Source organism: Biomphalaria glabrata, chromosome 8 (assembly GCF_947242115.1).
Source record: "Biomphalaria glabrata chromosome 8, xgBioGlab47.1, whole genome shotgun sequence".
Taxonomy (NCBI): Eukaryota; Metazoa; Mollusca; class Gastropoda; family Planorbidae; genus Biomphalaria; species Biomphalaria glabrata.
The window spans coordinates 27,413,718-27,429,658 of NC_074718.1; the positions used below are offsets into that span (position 1 = coordinate 27,413,718).

Here is a 15,941-nt window from a genome sequence, read left to right on the forward strand (position 1 = left end):
ATAGTCCAAAGACTAAAGAAAACACAGAGAAGATCGTTTGTGAAACAACGAAGAGTAGTCTATAGGCCAAGGGTAAGATGACAGGAGATGGAAACTATAATTAACCGATAGGGATCTGAAATAAGTCCGATATATATATCTATATCATCTCTCTCTCTCTCTCTCTCTCTCTCTCTCTCTCTCTCTATATATATATATATATATATATATATATATATATATATATATATATATATATATATATATATATATATATATATATATATATATATATATATATATATAGATAGATAGATAGATAGATAGATAGATAGATAGATAGATAGATAGATAGATAGATAGATAGATAGATATACATTTATGAAAAGATGTCTGACATTCTTCATTACAAGCACAGACACAGATAAAGTGTTGTTGTTTTTTTAAATACTGACATGAAGCCTTGGCCTTATCAGAGGCTGTTGGAGAATCTACACACACACACAAATTACAAGTAGGCCTACCCATCCCCCTTTTTTTTAAAAGTCGGTGCTTAAATGGAGAGCGGAAAGGGGCAACCGCAGACCGATTATCCTCAATGACTTTGAGATTGCGGGGGCTTCTCTAAGCTTTAGATCACCCTTTGAAGTTGAAAATGTGTTGCCACTAGGGTCTCCTAGTAAGATAAAGCTTTAAAAAAAATCTTGATTGTGTTAAATCGAGCGAGGCATCTTCCCGAGGGCCCTGTAAGATTGATTGCAGTTTATCTACAAATTGCGGTCATTGTTTGATAATTGGGTAAAAAAAAAAATACCGTAACATTACAAATACTCTTTAATACTTTCTGAAGCTTCAGTCCTTGGACGACTTCCTGCCTAGTTTACCTAATACGAAGCTAACGTGCAAAGCACAATGTGGCCTACAGACTCAATGTATAGAGACTTGTTGGGGAAGGAGAACCAGCTGGATCATTCAGATTTCCCAGATGATAACTTCATTTGGGATTAACTACGCCTTTAGGAGTAATGCATGTTGACTTGAATGACGTAGGCGGTATTGACCAGTGTCTATATAATAGCCTCCATATATTCCGTTGATTCTGATATCATTGGCGCATCTCATGAACCTGAATCGCGTTTTCCTTTTATAACACAGAAACTTTGGAATGGATAAGTTTATTTAATAAACATAAAATATTAAGCCATATATTTTTAGGCCTGCCTAAAATACGACATTATTAGGCATCAAAGGACTATATTGATGCATTGAGAGTTCGTAATGTCAATAAGAACGTGTCTAAATTTAATTTGATTAGTAGGCCAATCCATATATATAGCAACTTTTTTGGGGAGGGCTTGTGCCTCTTTTATGGGGTTAGGCCTCTTTTTAATTGGGGGGGGGGGGGGGGGGCTTTATGCCTCTTTTGGTTATTCCTTCCTCATATCCTTTTGTTTGGTGGACATTTCCTGCCCGATTGTTTTCAATAAATATCATGTAAGTTGTAAGTTAAATATAGCAACATGTCCCAACATTTTTAGGTAGATGAATTTAAAAGAAAATGTGCTAAGGGAGGGAGGGAGGGGGGGGGGGGAGTTGTTTATACACTTTCTGGTCCTTTAGAAATAATAGAATCCAATATGTTCTCCTTCATTTAGGCCTACTGTATTTTTTATCACGGAGATAATGAAAGCCAATGTGTTGCGAGATATTCACAATGACACTCGTGTAGCTGCGCCATCTGGGGAAGGAAAGGCAGGTAGAGCGATGGTAGGTAACAACAAGATGGGGGGAAAAAACACCAACATAGTATACTGACATGATTATTTCACTAAGGCACTGCCTGACCAGCTGGGACAATCTCAAATGTGTTGTAAGGAAAGCACCTTGACCACTTATCATGACACTTGTGTCGGAGATAATGCTAGGTCCGGGCTGGGCACCGAACAATTGCGTGCCGTCTTTTGTGTAACGTTCTCCCCCCCCCCCCCCCGGCCGCAATGTTACAGGCACAATGTGGTCAATCAGGGGAGATTACTCAGTCCTGACTTTGTTTTAAATGACAGTTACGCGTGCACCAATGTTACAGAAGAATAAATCGGGTTGGGTTTTAGACTGTAATTAGTAGTTTTCATTGCATTCCTTAACTTCATGTCACGTTCTGAAAGTTGACTATTGACGTACAACAATAGGCTGCATGATATATATAGGGAAAAAAATGGAAAGGGCTAATGATAACCGTATCCTCTTATGGCTTAAAAAAAATATTTGACAAGCATACTAAATATATAATATACAGATCATATACAGTGGTTATAAAAAAGTTATTAATGCAGTCTGATTTTTTCCAAAGCTTATCTCAACTCACTCTGTCTATCTGTTTGTCTGGTCAAAAGTTTGTACTCGTTTTGTTTTCCATAACAAGAATTGTGTGAATACGTTTTAACTTTGCACAATTATTCATTGGCACAGACAAGACTTGCATCAATTAAAAAAAACGTAACCAATTCGTAAATTAATTATTAGTAATTAATTGGTTTTTTTTTTATACCAAAAAGCGAAATTAATCCTTCAGTTTTCAAAGATACAGCTACATATGTAAGTCTCGTCTCTTTAGATTTTTGAACATGTTATCTCTCCCGAACTCATTCTCGGATCAAGTTTAACTCTTTCCGTAATTATTTACCACATTCTGGTGAAATCAACTCTGGTATCGTCAGTTAGGAGAGAAAGAGTTTAAACAATAATTTTTGTACCTATTAAAACGTGAATCAATTTAAAAAAAAATAACCATTTAGTCAAATAGTTATTGGTAATTAATTATTTTGTTTGATACCGAATCATGGAAATAACTTCTACATTATTGAAATGTATAGTCGTAAGTGCGTAGGTCTTTCCCTTAGATAATCGTTGTTTTTTCTCCTAAAGTATTTCAACTATTTCGCTTGTTTGTTGCTTTGTTCAACATTTGTCAAAACGTATGTATTACCAACGTTACTTGTAGCTTAAAACGGACTTAACTCTTTCTCTTCTAATCGACGATACCATTTTGACCTCATTATATTAAATAATGTTTACTTTTTAAACTTGACTTTGAATTATATAAAAAGAACATGCATTTCCCTTTAATTCTATACCAAAAAACAACAGTTTCTGATAACAAACAATGAAGCTATTGAAGCCCAGTCATAACAGGGTAGTGAATTGTATGAGCAAAATGAAGAATTCCTTCCAAAACGTCGAAAAATAATTACGGAGAGAAAGAGTTAACAATATTGCTACAGGGCAAGCGGGAAGATAGCGTAGGAGACAAACAAACATGGATAAGTGAACCGGCCAGTTTCTCCCCAAGATTCTCAAGTACCGAGGCAGTTGTCGCGAGTTTCTAAACGAATAAATATTTGTTTTATATGTTTCGGTTGTCCCTTCAGATTGAAGATAATTTCTTCCTACCTTAAGCCTTGCGCAGGACCTGAGACTTTCGAGACGACAGTCAAGACCGCTTGCCACACAAATACGTTTTAAATCATCTAAGAAAAAACAAACAACAAAACATGTATAACCTATTTAAAAAAAAACACACATTCAAAAGCAACATTTAACCTACTTATCAATTAAGCTAATGGTTGCAAATGAAAGAAAAAACACAACTTAATGTCTTCATTAAAAAAAATAAACGAATATGATTATTATGATTATGGAGGGGAGGGTGGTGGCTTAATGGTTAAGCACATTGATTTCAAATCTGGGGTTCTGGATTCGAATCTCGGTGAAGACTGGGATTTTGAATTTTGGGATTTTAGGGCGCCGTCTCATTTCACCCAACTCTAAAGGAGGTAGATCGTTGTGCTAGCCACATTAAACCCGGTGGCCAAAGAAACAGATTACCTTTGTTTATAGCTTTATAGCTTTTTTTTTATATAGCGCTACTTTCATGCTTATAGCATGCTCGGAACACTATGGTCCAATCTCATTTGTGTATTATGATTATAAGTGCTAGTACCGCCTAAATAACTCTACCTGGCTAACACAACTATAGATTCCTCATCAACATATGGAGCGAATGGGCGCGAATCTTAGTAAGGTAATCAGTAAAAAAAAAAAGGTAGAAAAAGCGTTCCCCTTTCAGACATTGCGATCTATAGAGCAGATGATGTAAAGGTAATCTGTTTCTATGGCCCAATGTTAACGAGGGTGTCGTGTAGCCAGCACAACGACCAACCGCCTTCACTTTCTTCAACTACCCATTAGAGCTGGATGGACTCAGGGGTGCCCTAAAGATCCCGAAAGTAAAAAGCCTAGTATTCAGCAGGATTAGAGCCCGAAACTCACTCAGCCAACGCGCCTCTAAATTACTCAGTGTATTTTCCCTTGCTGCTTAGGAGGCTCATACACACATACATAGTGTGGGCACATAGCCCTACAATACTGCACTCACCCATAAGTAAAATGTGAACTCCTAAAGAGCTTTCGATCTCATCAACAGGACCGGCCTTGGATAATCGGAGGTAAAGTGAATTTGCTGGCCCTAAATGAAATTTAAAAAATAAAAAAGAAACAGCGAAAAAAAAAACGCAATTTATTAAAAGCCCCCCCCCCCCCTGTGTTTATATTTAAATAGACAAATATCTGAAATTCATATATCGCCATTTCCGTAAAAGAGACCAGAGTTAGACTAGAAAACATAAGGGTCATAGTGCTCAACTTTATATTTGATGATCTGATCCAAGTTTTGCATTTTTTTTTCTCGTTTATTTTAATCCTGTGCGAGGCTCCCACCAATTGTTGGCCCACGTGGCTGCCTAGTTCGCCTATGCATAAGAAACACAGTTATACCGTATTATGTTAACTGTACTAAAATGTTAAACGAAAACAAAAACAAGCAAACAATTTTAGGTCCATAATAGCTTCTCTTTATGTACATATTCATACTTTTCAACTTTTGTTCAACATTCTATATAGGTGATCAAGAACTTTATGGGCCATGAAAAAAAAAAAAGCTCTAGCGCAGAGCTTTTACAAGTGTTTCCTAAACCTCTGCACAGTTAGATTCTATATCTTTATAGAAAGCAATAAAATGTTAGTTTAATCTGGGATTCGATTATGTTTTTAGATTTTATACGCCTGTAAGCTTTCATTTACTAGATAGAATCAAATAGGCTACTTTTATCTTGATTATTATTATATAACCATTTAAACCAATAACATTCCAAGGGTGAAGCCGAACATTTCGGGCTCACATAGGTCTAACAAGCCACACGAGGAGGCACAGCCCTCCCCCCCCCCCCCCGGATGACAAAAATGGTCATCATTAAACCACGATGGACGAACTATAAACATAAAAACTGTTCATTTATTATAACAATATTATAATCTAGCTATTATGCAGTATAGTAAACTGAAGCAAAATTGGGGCCACTTATAGAATAAAGATAGGGATTAAAATCGGTTACGCTTATCCATTAAAAAAAAAGGCTTGAGGGGGGGGGGGGGGGCAAGCCCCCAATCATTTGTTCGACACTGTATCATTGCGCCACTGTAAACGAGTAAGATCAAGACCAGATAACTCGGAAATTTTCCAATTAACCAAAGTAGCACTTTTTTATTTTCACACAGTAAGAATACCGTAATACAAAAATCACATCTTATATCATTTCTTTGATATTTCGAAAAAAAAAAGTTTCAGATTAATAAAATATTAAAAAGTAGAATTAGGTGATTAATTGTTAGCTAAATAAATGTTATTCTAGCATTACACTATCAGTTCGAAATCGAAAGTAGGCTATACTTTTCATTTTGTTAAGGGAGATCAGACAGGTCACATGACCTTTGAAATTACGTCACGGAGTTTTTTTCTTTTACCTACTCCTCCGCAAAAAGAAATAGTTTCCTAGTGATAAAGTCAGAGTTCAAGAAAATTAAATTCATTTATAAAATAAGTAGAAAAAAGTGTGCGATATTAATCTTTTATAGTTGCAATCGCTTAGAAAAATTAAGACATTTTTTATTTTGATGAATCACGAAATAAACAATTTCAGCTGTGGCGTATTGATTTGGCAAAGAAGACTTGTAAATATCCTTACATGGAGGATGTGTGCAAATATTTCAGAATATTTCATTTAAGTCAGTCTATTGTCGTCTAAACACTGTCAGATTATAGAATGGAATGTATACCTGATAATTTCAGAATTGTGATAATCTTTTTCATTTGAAAAAAGGGAACCTTTATTCTCGTTGAGTGTGGACAGAACGATCAACATGTAGCCAAGCAGGGTTATCGTTTACCGATTCCGATTTGAGTTAACAGCTTATTAGGCCTAATCGGATTTCTGTGTTTGCGTATTCATTTCTTATGTTTGGAAATGGAGCATCAAAATTAGTGGTTCATCTTAAAGTTTTCTATTAATTCTGTGGATTACTTAAAGAAAACAATGTCTTCCACCAACAGTAACAGTAGTAACAGTAACAGGTCTGTAATTCTAATTTTATTAAAATGTCTTCCAATACTTCCATGCTAGGCTAATCCAATTTTTAAATCTTGTTGTTTGGGTTAGCATGTCTGATTATTCTGATCGACTGATGTCAATTTCTTTATCAGACTTTATAAATTAGTTTCATCCATATCTAGATCTATATCTTGATTTAATAGAAAATATCTAGACTACAGTATCTTTAACTAGATCTAGATCTAGACAGCTAGTCTAGGTCTAGAATCTAGAAAGACACGTTTTTTTATATTTTAAAATTTAGTCTAATAAGTTGACTCTTTAATCTTAATCTAGTAGTCTCTGTAGTGTTACTAAAAGTCTGTAATTAAGTGTATTCTAGACTGAGACTCCCATGTTACTATGTATGTAGATTAGATCTATCTAGTGACAATCTAGTCTAGATCTGTATCTATAGACTATGGTTACATATATATATAATTATACTTAGGCTTAGGTCTAGATCTATTTATAGTATAATAATAATATATTTAATAGTATAATTAATAGTGTAGATTTTACATCCAGATCTAATCATATATATTGTCTATAGTTATAGCTTAGAAGATATGTAATATTGATCTAGATTTTAGATCACTTCTAGATCTATGATAGTTAATTAGTTTATTCTATGTGTATGAGCCACGAGATTTATAACAAATGAATTTTCACATTGGGTTAGCTTTAGATCATTAGAGCAACACCATTACATTAGTAAAATAACTATATTCAAACGCATTGAAATTAGATTTAGGTCTAGATTTAGTAAATTCTAGTAAAATATCCAAAGTTAGAACATTTGAAGAGTAACACCATTAGTTACTACATTAGTAAAATTTAGAGACCCTTCAGGACAGAAGACTACAAAGTAGCAATAATACATTACACTGAACAATAATTTACGAAAATAAAAACTAAAAGCAATAAAATACTCAGACACAAAGAAAAAGGCATGTTTCGTATTCCAAATGCTAAGACAAACTTGTAAAATTTGTAACAAGTGCTCCTTCTTCCCTAGAGTCCTAGAGCTATTAGAGCATCCAATGGGTTGCCTGAATCAGCCAGGAAAACCAATGACTTGGCAATTAAGTTACTTCTTCGTTCTCGATTAGTTTGTGTGTCAATGTGTTATATGCCAGGAGGCCCATTGACTCTGGGTTCAGCCTGGTTTTCTTTCTTGGAATGCTCCCATGGCCTTTGGTCAGCCAAGATCACCTGCACCTCCTAGATCTAGATGAATTAAGTTACTCTCCCTAGTTTACGAGTTTCATCTACCCAGGTTTAGAGTTTAGCGCCCTTTACTCACTTTTTTGCAATCATTTCTCTGGATTTTTTAGATGTTTTAAACGAATATCCTAACCGCTGGAATACCCCACCTCATCCTCAATGACTGCAAACCATTTGGTCTACGTCTGTTTATTTGATATTTACAGCTAATCCTATATCTTTGATCGGGTCAATATTCTATATATATATAGATCTAGGCTAGATTCAATCTAGATGTCAAAATGTATTTAATTTATCTTAAGTCTAGATCTATAATTCTATATTATACTAGACAAATATCTAGTCTATGGATACACACAAATGATTTATAGAAATATTCTATATCATCAATCCATTATTTGAATAATATATATACATAATATAGATCTAGATTATTATTGTAAAAAAAAAAGGTAACCCTTGCAGACCTTAATATGATTTATGGGATCAGATCGTGTAAAGCTCATCTGTTTTTATTGCTGATGGTTTATGGAGTGTCACATGGCCAGTGCAGCTACCAACCTCCTTTACTTCCGCAAAATATGCATGTACCTATGGTGTTGAATGAATTCAAAAGTGTCCTGAACATCTGAAGTCCCTGTCTACATTGGGATTTATACTAGCTATCGATACAGGAGCCAAACCCTTTTTTACCAATCAGCCAGTAGTAGATTATAATAATTCTAGATTATTATTAAATATAGCCTTTATCTAATATGTATTGTATAGATCTATGACTATGTTTTGTAGATGTATTATGTTATTATATATATATAAAGATAGACGTCTTGGTGCTGGGTGATTCTCTCCATCCCCACTTCTTGCCCATCTGCTTAGATCTTCTTCCAACATAAACTCTGAATCTATTATAGACTAGAGTAGATTATAAATCCTCATGCATATCTTAAATCTTAAAAAACTTGAGCTCAGTAGTTGTATGTCTAGAAATTTTAGAATTGAATAATTTAGTAAATCTAGGTCTTAAGACATAGTCATCATAGTGCAGTTGTTTTATCATAGATACTAATTAGATACCTTATCATTTGTATGTATGGCTTAATATATTTGTATCAAGACTTAATTTTAGCCTAGCCACTTCAGACGTTAACCTGTAAACTTTAATATTATTGGGTGCTATTTAAACTTTTTGGTCTGATTAATAGACTCGTATGTTTTTTTTTTGTTAAGAATTGTTGTAAATGTCCAACATACTTTATAGAAAAGGATTAATGTTAAGACATTTTCCTCTTATAAATTTATATTGCCCAGCTTTCTCAAATTGACAGTGTCTTTCCTTATTATCCTTTTGGAGAGTAAGGTGACAGAAGACCAAATCTTATCATAATTTATCTTCTTTTTTTATCAATTTTTCTTGGTCTTTTTTATTTTTAAGAGTTCTTATCTATTGAAACACTTGTGTGTGTGTGTGTGTGGTGGTTTATTGTTACACCACTTCTATAACAATTTTTCATCAGTCTTTTTCTGGAATACCCTCATGAAATCTAGTTGAAAATATATGCTGAAATGTCAGGATATAAAGTAAAAGATTTCATTGTTCATCATATACTTTTCCAACCCTGTGACTTTTTAGGGGCATTTTCTTTTTTGTTACAAAATCACTGAGCTTTATAATGGTGTTTAGGCAGGGCATATATGTGTGTAAATAAGTTAGTCAATCCTGTCTGGCATATACTATAACCCTACCTAGTAATTCTCATTAGTTTTAGGACTGCTGATTAGTGGGAAATTTTCCCAAAGACATTTACTCTATATTAAAATACTTTGCATTGAATGCTATAAATGGAATGTTGCAAAATATCATATATGTCCCAGGGACATGCACACTAACCTCCTTGAACTAAATGACTGAGATGTACTGGTAGTGATTATCACATCTTTTGGAACATCATAGTAAAGGAGAAAATCTATTGAAATATGCTGGAGGAAACTGTTCAATGTTTATTTTTTTCTTTAACCTAGTTATGAGTATTCATTTGTTTAATGTACTTAATTAATTTTTTTTCCATGTGACTCATTAACATTCATTTTGTAAACATTTTTTTAGTGCAATTAAGAAACATTGTACTTCTGTTTCAAACTTCTACTCCAGATTTGCTTTGTTTTTATCACTTGTTTTCATTGTTAGCAACATAGGGGGTGGATATAAATATAATTAAACAAACATAGATGGTAATATTGTGTAAATGTTAGTTGACATTTGAGGAGGGACTTGAGATGTTTGCTGTTGAGAGATTTATTAAGTTAGTGTGTCCACTGAGATTTGTTATACTCATAATATTTTTCCCTCTGTACTGTAACATTGGTGACTATTTCATAATTACACACCCATTGTTTTGGTCCTCTGCTGGTCATGGTGATTCTATGAAGTCCCTATTTTTTATTAAAGCTTTTTTTCTTCAAGCTGTCTCTCAATTGAAATGATAGAGGCTTTATTTCTGTAAAAATGTGGCAACATAAATAAAATAACTTTTTTCTATATCTTCATGTTTACATTTTGTCATAGTATTTTTAATGGATATTTTTTTTTTAAATAAACAAAAAAGTTTCTTTAATATATGTTTTGAATAAAAAGCCCTCATGAAATTATTCCTAAAATTGCACTAGAGCTTATATATGAGATTAAAAGTTAAATTATTTTAAAAATATTTTCAGTAAACCTGATGAACGTAGAAGAGAGGAGGCCCGTCTTGCTCGGGTCAATCAAGCAAAACCTTTGGCGGAGCCAGATAACCAGCAAGCTGTTCATGGCGATAATTCTTTTAGCAGGGAATATGTAAGTATTTTCTTTTCACCTTCCTAAATCCTAGTTTAAATGTCACAGAATTGTTAGATGGACAACATAACACATAATTTACTAAATATGCTAAGAATTTGCCTGTTATTTGATGTATTAAAGTGTTACTAGAACATCAAAGACTGGTAAAATGCAGTTCTGGTGCATATATAATACTCCTGTGATGATGTAATGTTCACTTTTGATTGAGTTCTTGCCTAATAAAGCTAATCAGCACAACAGGCAGCCAGCAGCTCTTTTGGTATTTTTATACCATTTTCAGTAGAGTTAAGTTGTCTGGTATTTGAACTCTAGTACCTTGATGTGACACCCTAAAAGTTTACCCCTTCTCTAAACACTTAACTTTTTAAGAATATAGACTTTAATCCCCAAATAGAAAAGATCTTAGAACATTTACATTATATGTATCTATAAAATATATATTATTTGTACATGTAGAACCAGTTAGAAAATAGTAGAAAGCATGATATGAGAGACATAGAGGGAGTAAATGTTGATGTAAATCGATACCTGAAATGAAAGTACAATGAAAGCCTATGACCAAGATTCATCAATTTTTGTGTGTGCCTAGGGTTTTCAATAAATAATTCCCCGGGTATAACCATCATCCGTGGAATGATAGGCTGCAGTTAGGAGCAATAGTAATGTCGTACTCCCGGGACAACCAAGGCCAATCTAACAGTAGTAGATGGCAGTAATTATTGTATCAGCAGCCGTTATTCCCTCTCTCCCTCTGTTCTATCGCGAAAGGTCATGCTGTTGACATTTCAGGGGAAACCAATTGAACTGCTGCAGTGGTTGGTGGGGTTTTTGTTTAATGTTAAGCCTTTCGGCTACTGCCATAGATATTTCTGTTTTTACTACAACTTTTGGTGATTTGCGTGTGACAAATTTGTCAAAGTCTAAACATGATTCACAATGCTGATCTGGAACAGTACAGTAGTCTTACGTTACTTAAGGCTTCAATCTTCTAGATCTTTGACGGTCTGATGCTTGCTATGGAGCCTGATAAGGCGCTGTATCTTTTTGTAGTGTTGCCCTTATGTCTTCTACCGATTCCTTTTTTTCGTTCGATTTTTATCTTTATCTTAAGCCAGTGTGGCTGATGTTGCATGTCCTCTGAGCTCTCGTTTCCCGAAATCTGAACATCTGGTTTTGTATGCCCCCCCCCCCCCCTGATCTCCCACTTTCAATGAAGCCCGAGAGTCTTGTGTTTTTATGCCCCACTAAAGCTCTCTTCCCCGAAGCGTGAGCACCTGATGTTGGATGCCCTCTAAACTCTCACTTGGAACCAGAACAGTATATCTAGAGCGCCTTGCATTTGTAACAATAGCATACATTAGGTAATCTCATCGGTGTATACTTGCAGCTCTATTAAAATGTTTTATCTCACTACTGGCGCTTTCTCTTATGGTATTTTGTATGTGTGTGTTTTCTGGACGGCGCTTGCAAGACACTCGTATAGATGTTTTAAAGTACAGATAGAGCTTACAAAGGCTGGTCTTTGTTTTAGTGTTAATGTCTGTTAGTTTCTCGATTCTAATACAAGAATGTCGAGGCATCAATGAAGATTATATATAAAAAAACAAACAACCTCAAAAACCATGTGCTCTCCAGCATTACGAGAGTTTAAAACTCATGTTTATTCAATAATGAGGTCTGTGAAGCGCTGACATTTCCTTCCCCTCCAGCTCCATCGCTTCCAGCTTTAGTCTGTACCCTCCACTGCAATTTCGCTTTTTCTCAAAATGACAATTTAATCGACAGCATCCACTCCCTAACCCCAGGGTTATCCCAGACCCATTGAACACTTTTATTTGTTGACAGCGCTGAAAGTATGTGTGTGTGCTGTGATACACCTGGGATGTAGTTATGTCTGTCCTGTGTGTTCCATATAATAACAGCATACAATTCTGTTTTCCTCGCATACACCAAACATCAAAGTCTTTTATACACGTGATGCGTACTGTAGTCCAAAGTGCACATAAAGTTAAGAACGCGCATACTAGCGTTCAATCCAGAAAAGAATAAATAAACATTTCCCATCACTTCCTTTTTCTAAGAGTCGATATGGCATCAGATTAGAGAAGGGGTACTTCATGTTACTCCACTAAAGTGTAAAAGTAAAGACAACTACAAACCACTAAATACGATCAAAGCAGACATTTGTTGCAAGGATTCCTTAAAAGCTGACGACGCTCATTAAACGGAATGATAATTAGGTATTTGATATCGTATCCACCATAACGCTCCATTTCCATGTCTGTGTTCGAACCATATTTTTTACTTTACGACCTCACATTTTTCGCCGTTCAGAAATGGTTTCTGGGCACTAGGGCGGCGAATCAGGCATGGGTGATAGTAAATGTACTATTTACACTACAAACATCGCCAAAACTCAACGAGGCCTAGGGGGAAAAAAGAATAGAGAATAACTTATAATGATGGCCACTAAGTAACGCACAGCTTGCTTGTGTGACAATATTTCAGCCATTTCTATTAGGATGGCTATCTCCTGATAGCAAGTCTACAGATGTAAAGATTGCTTGCCGTCTTGACATTCTGTCTGAAACATCTAGATTATATTTGGATGATTGTTACATGATAATATTGCAACGGGCGCGTTAAGATGGACTCATTTGGTCTATTCTATGTTATTCGAGACACCTTCTTTTCTTCATGGGCAAGAATACACTCAGTGTACGTGGTTGTTAGGCACGCGCGTGCTCGGGCAATGTTGATTATCTTTGCACTGATTTCCTGTTGTCTCGGTCACACTCCATCTGTCCATGATGGTGCGCCCTTTTCCCCTTTTTGAACCTTCTCCCAACACCAAGAGAAAAGCGAGCCGGTGTAGAAGGCTGACACGTGACCTAATGACTTGCTCGAAATGTTAGTTGGTTGTCTGGTGGACATATCAAATAAACAGAAACAGGGATTGGGGGTTATTTATGGTTATAAAGTTGAAATATTCGTGTTATATGGACTCTGTGTAGGTCATGACAAACATGGTACATTCTAATAGCCTGGCCGAACTTATTAGGAAAGGCAACTATTGTTACTTGCATGTTGTGTTGTGGTCTGGTTTAGAAACCGGAGACTGTTGTTAATATCGTTTCTTTAACAAATACAAAAAGAATTATCGTTTCTTAAACAACGACAAAGGGATCACTCGATATGGACTATTTTGCAGTCATGCGTGACCTTCGTAACCCCTAATTGCGTAAGCTACGGGTGATGACCCCTTCAGAGGATATTCATCAGGGGGGAAGTTCACTCCTACCCACACCTCCGTATTTTTCGGATTTGGGATTATTATTATTCATTATTATTAATATTATTACAAGTGTTGCTATAGATTTGATTCTCTAGTATTTACACACGCTTACCCCTACTCGTTACACATCACAAGGTCACTTGAGACCTAACACCCAAGGCTGAGAACCACTGACCTAGTGGGTCGTTATCGGACTCGAGACAGACAGCACGCACTGACAAGTAACACCGCGTGGCGGGGGTGGCGTGGCGCCCAGTCATAGCCACTGGTTTTGAATTGGATTGCTAGTGTTCCGAAATGAACAGCCCCCAGGTCACTTGACCCTTTCTCTTCGTCCACACTGAGTTGTGTCTCATTTATCAGCTAATTGTCCACCCTCCCGAGTGAGATTAGAACTGTGCATTATCCTACCCAGTGTATACAGGTAGTCCTGAACGCTACCGAAAATCACAATCTTTGATAATACTTTTTTTTTTTTTTTACTGGAACCTCTAGGAGATAAATACATTACCAATTCATTTGTGTTCAATACAACTTCTATAAGATCACCTCATTATACTTTAGTAAATACAACTCCACATTATGTTTGGTTCTAAATGCCGATTGTGGTGTAATGATCATCATATTGATTAAAAACACACAAGCCATTGATTAGCTACATGTAATTTCTTGTGTAGACCGTACACCGTTACGTGTAATTAAAAATGTACCTCCAATTTTCGTTAAGACGGTGATGTTTTAAAATGAATTTTGCATTCATATTTTCATTCTCTTAAAGATCTTTAGATGGTCTAATCCCCGATGAATTATTTGTGTTGGCCAGTTCCATACTGAAATGATTCACCCCCAGCGTTATATGTTTTACAAAGCTTCTATCCACTCTGTCTGTCAGGTACACATCTTGTACTCTCTCACTTCTCAGTCTCGATCAAGTTGAAACTTTGCTTGCACAATTATTCATTGCCGGAGACAGTACATTCACAAAATTAGCTAGTGGTAATTAGTTAAAAGATTTTTTTATATATAAAACAATGGAGATAAATTTCGCAGTATTAAGAGACATGGCAGTAATTATGCTTTTCTTTTAAAGTACACATATATTTTTAAAGTCTTAGTGTCAGAACGTGGGTACAAAGGAAAAAAAAAGACACTTATAAGTTTTAACTACTTTAAAAAACAACAACAGGGACATCGATTTTTAATCGGTTGTAAATTTTCCCAAACTAAAATATGTTGACTGTGAAGATTTTTAAATTATCACAACAGACGCGAATTTTATTTTTGAAAGTAAATGCCATATCAATACGCCTCATCTTAGGGGTGCAGCTTAGGTTTAAGAAGTTATGTCAGTCGTCTCCCAGATTATTACTGGTGGAAAAAAAAAGTCTGCTCTGGTGCGCTCCTCCGTTCTGCTTCTTTCGGTATTCTCCATGTAGATGTATTCAGTTCACTTTGCAGTTTTAGGGATATCGTAGACATGTCTCTTTTCATTGACGTAACTGTAGTAGGCCAGTGTGAACTTCTAAATTACCTCCTTTGTGGTTTGTGTGCTGTTGTCAATCAAACATGTCACTAGATACACGGGTGCGAAACTTGCCAGTCTACGTCCACTTCATCACTGAGTGTGTGTGTGCCGGAGAGGGGAGTCGCGCGTGTTTGGGTCATGTTGACATAGTCTACACGGACATCTAAATGTTGTGGCTCGCCTGTTTACTCAACTCTACTTGTAGTCTTGCTTGTTTTAACAAAACAGCCTAGAACTGGGATTTAAACAACGAACAAAAATAGGGTTTTGTTTCTCTAATGCGGTGGCACAGTGTCTGGGGGGGGGGGGATGTTCACCTAGGTCCAAACCTCTTTAGTTTCAGCAATTATCTCACTGACTTGATTCATTTCAGACTTGAACTGGTAGGAATGGATACAAAGTGGCCGAGTCAGTTAAGATGGTGTAAAAAGTGACTGAATTTTCTTTTTTTTTTTTTTTTTTTTTTTAAATGTGTAGTTGAAATGTTGAAATGTTAAAACTATCATAATCCACACAATTTTGCGAGGCTTTAGATAATAGCTAATTGTAGACCTACCACTTGTATATATGGAGATCTTGCCAGTTACAACTTACTTT

The 15,941-nt window shown here is 35.5% G+C and overlaps 1 protein-coding gene across 1 annotated transcript in view; it reads left to right on the top strand.

The window, feature by feature from the left end:
• The first annotated feature begins 5,919 nt into the window (after positions 1-5,919).
• Positions 5,920-15,941, top strand: part of LOC106064135 (serine-rich adhesin for platelets-like) — a 77,695-nt gene continuing 67,673 nt past the window's right edge. The window contains exons 1-2 of the mRNA XM_056038903.1: positions 5,920-6,445; positions 10,401-10,521. Coding sequence (XP_055894878.1) covers positions 6,408-6,445; positions 10,401-10,521 — 159 coding nt within the window. The 5' untranslated portion in view covers positions 5,920-6,407. The remainder of the gene's footprint in view (positions 6,446-10,400; positions 10,522-15,941) is intronic.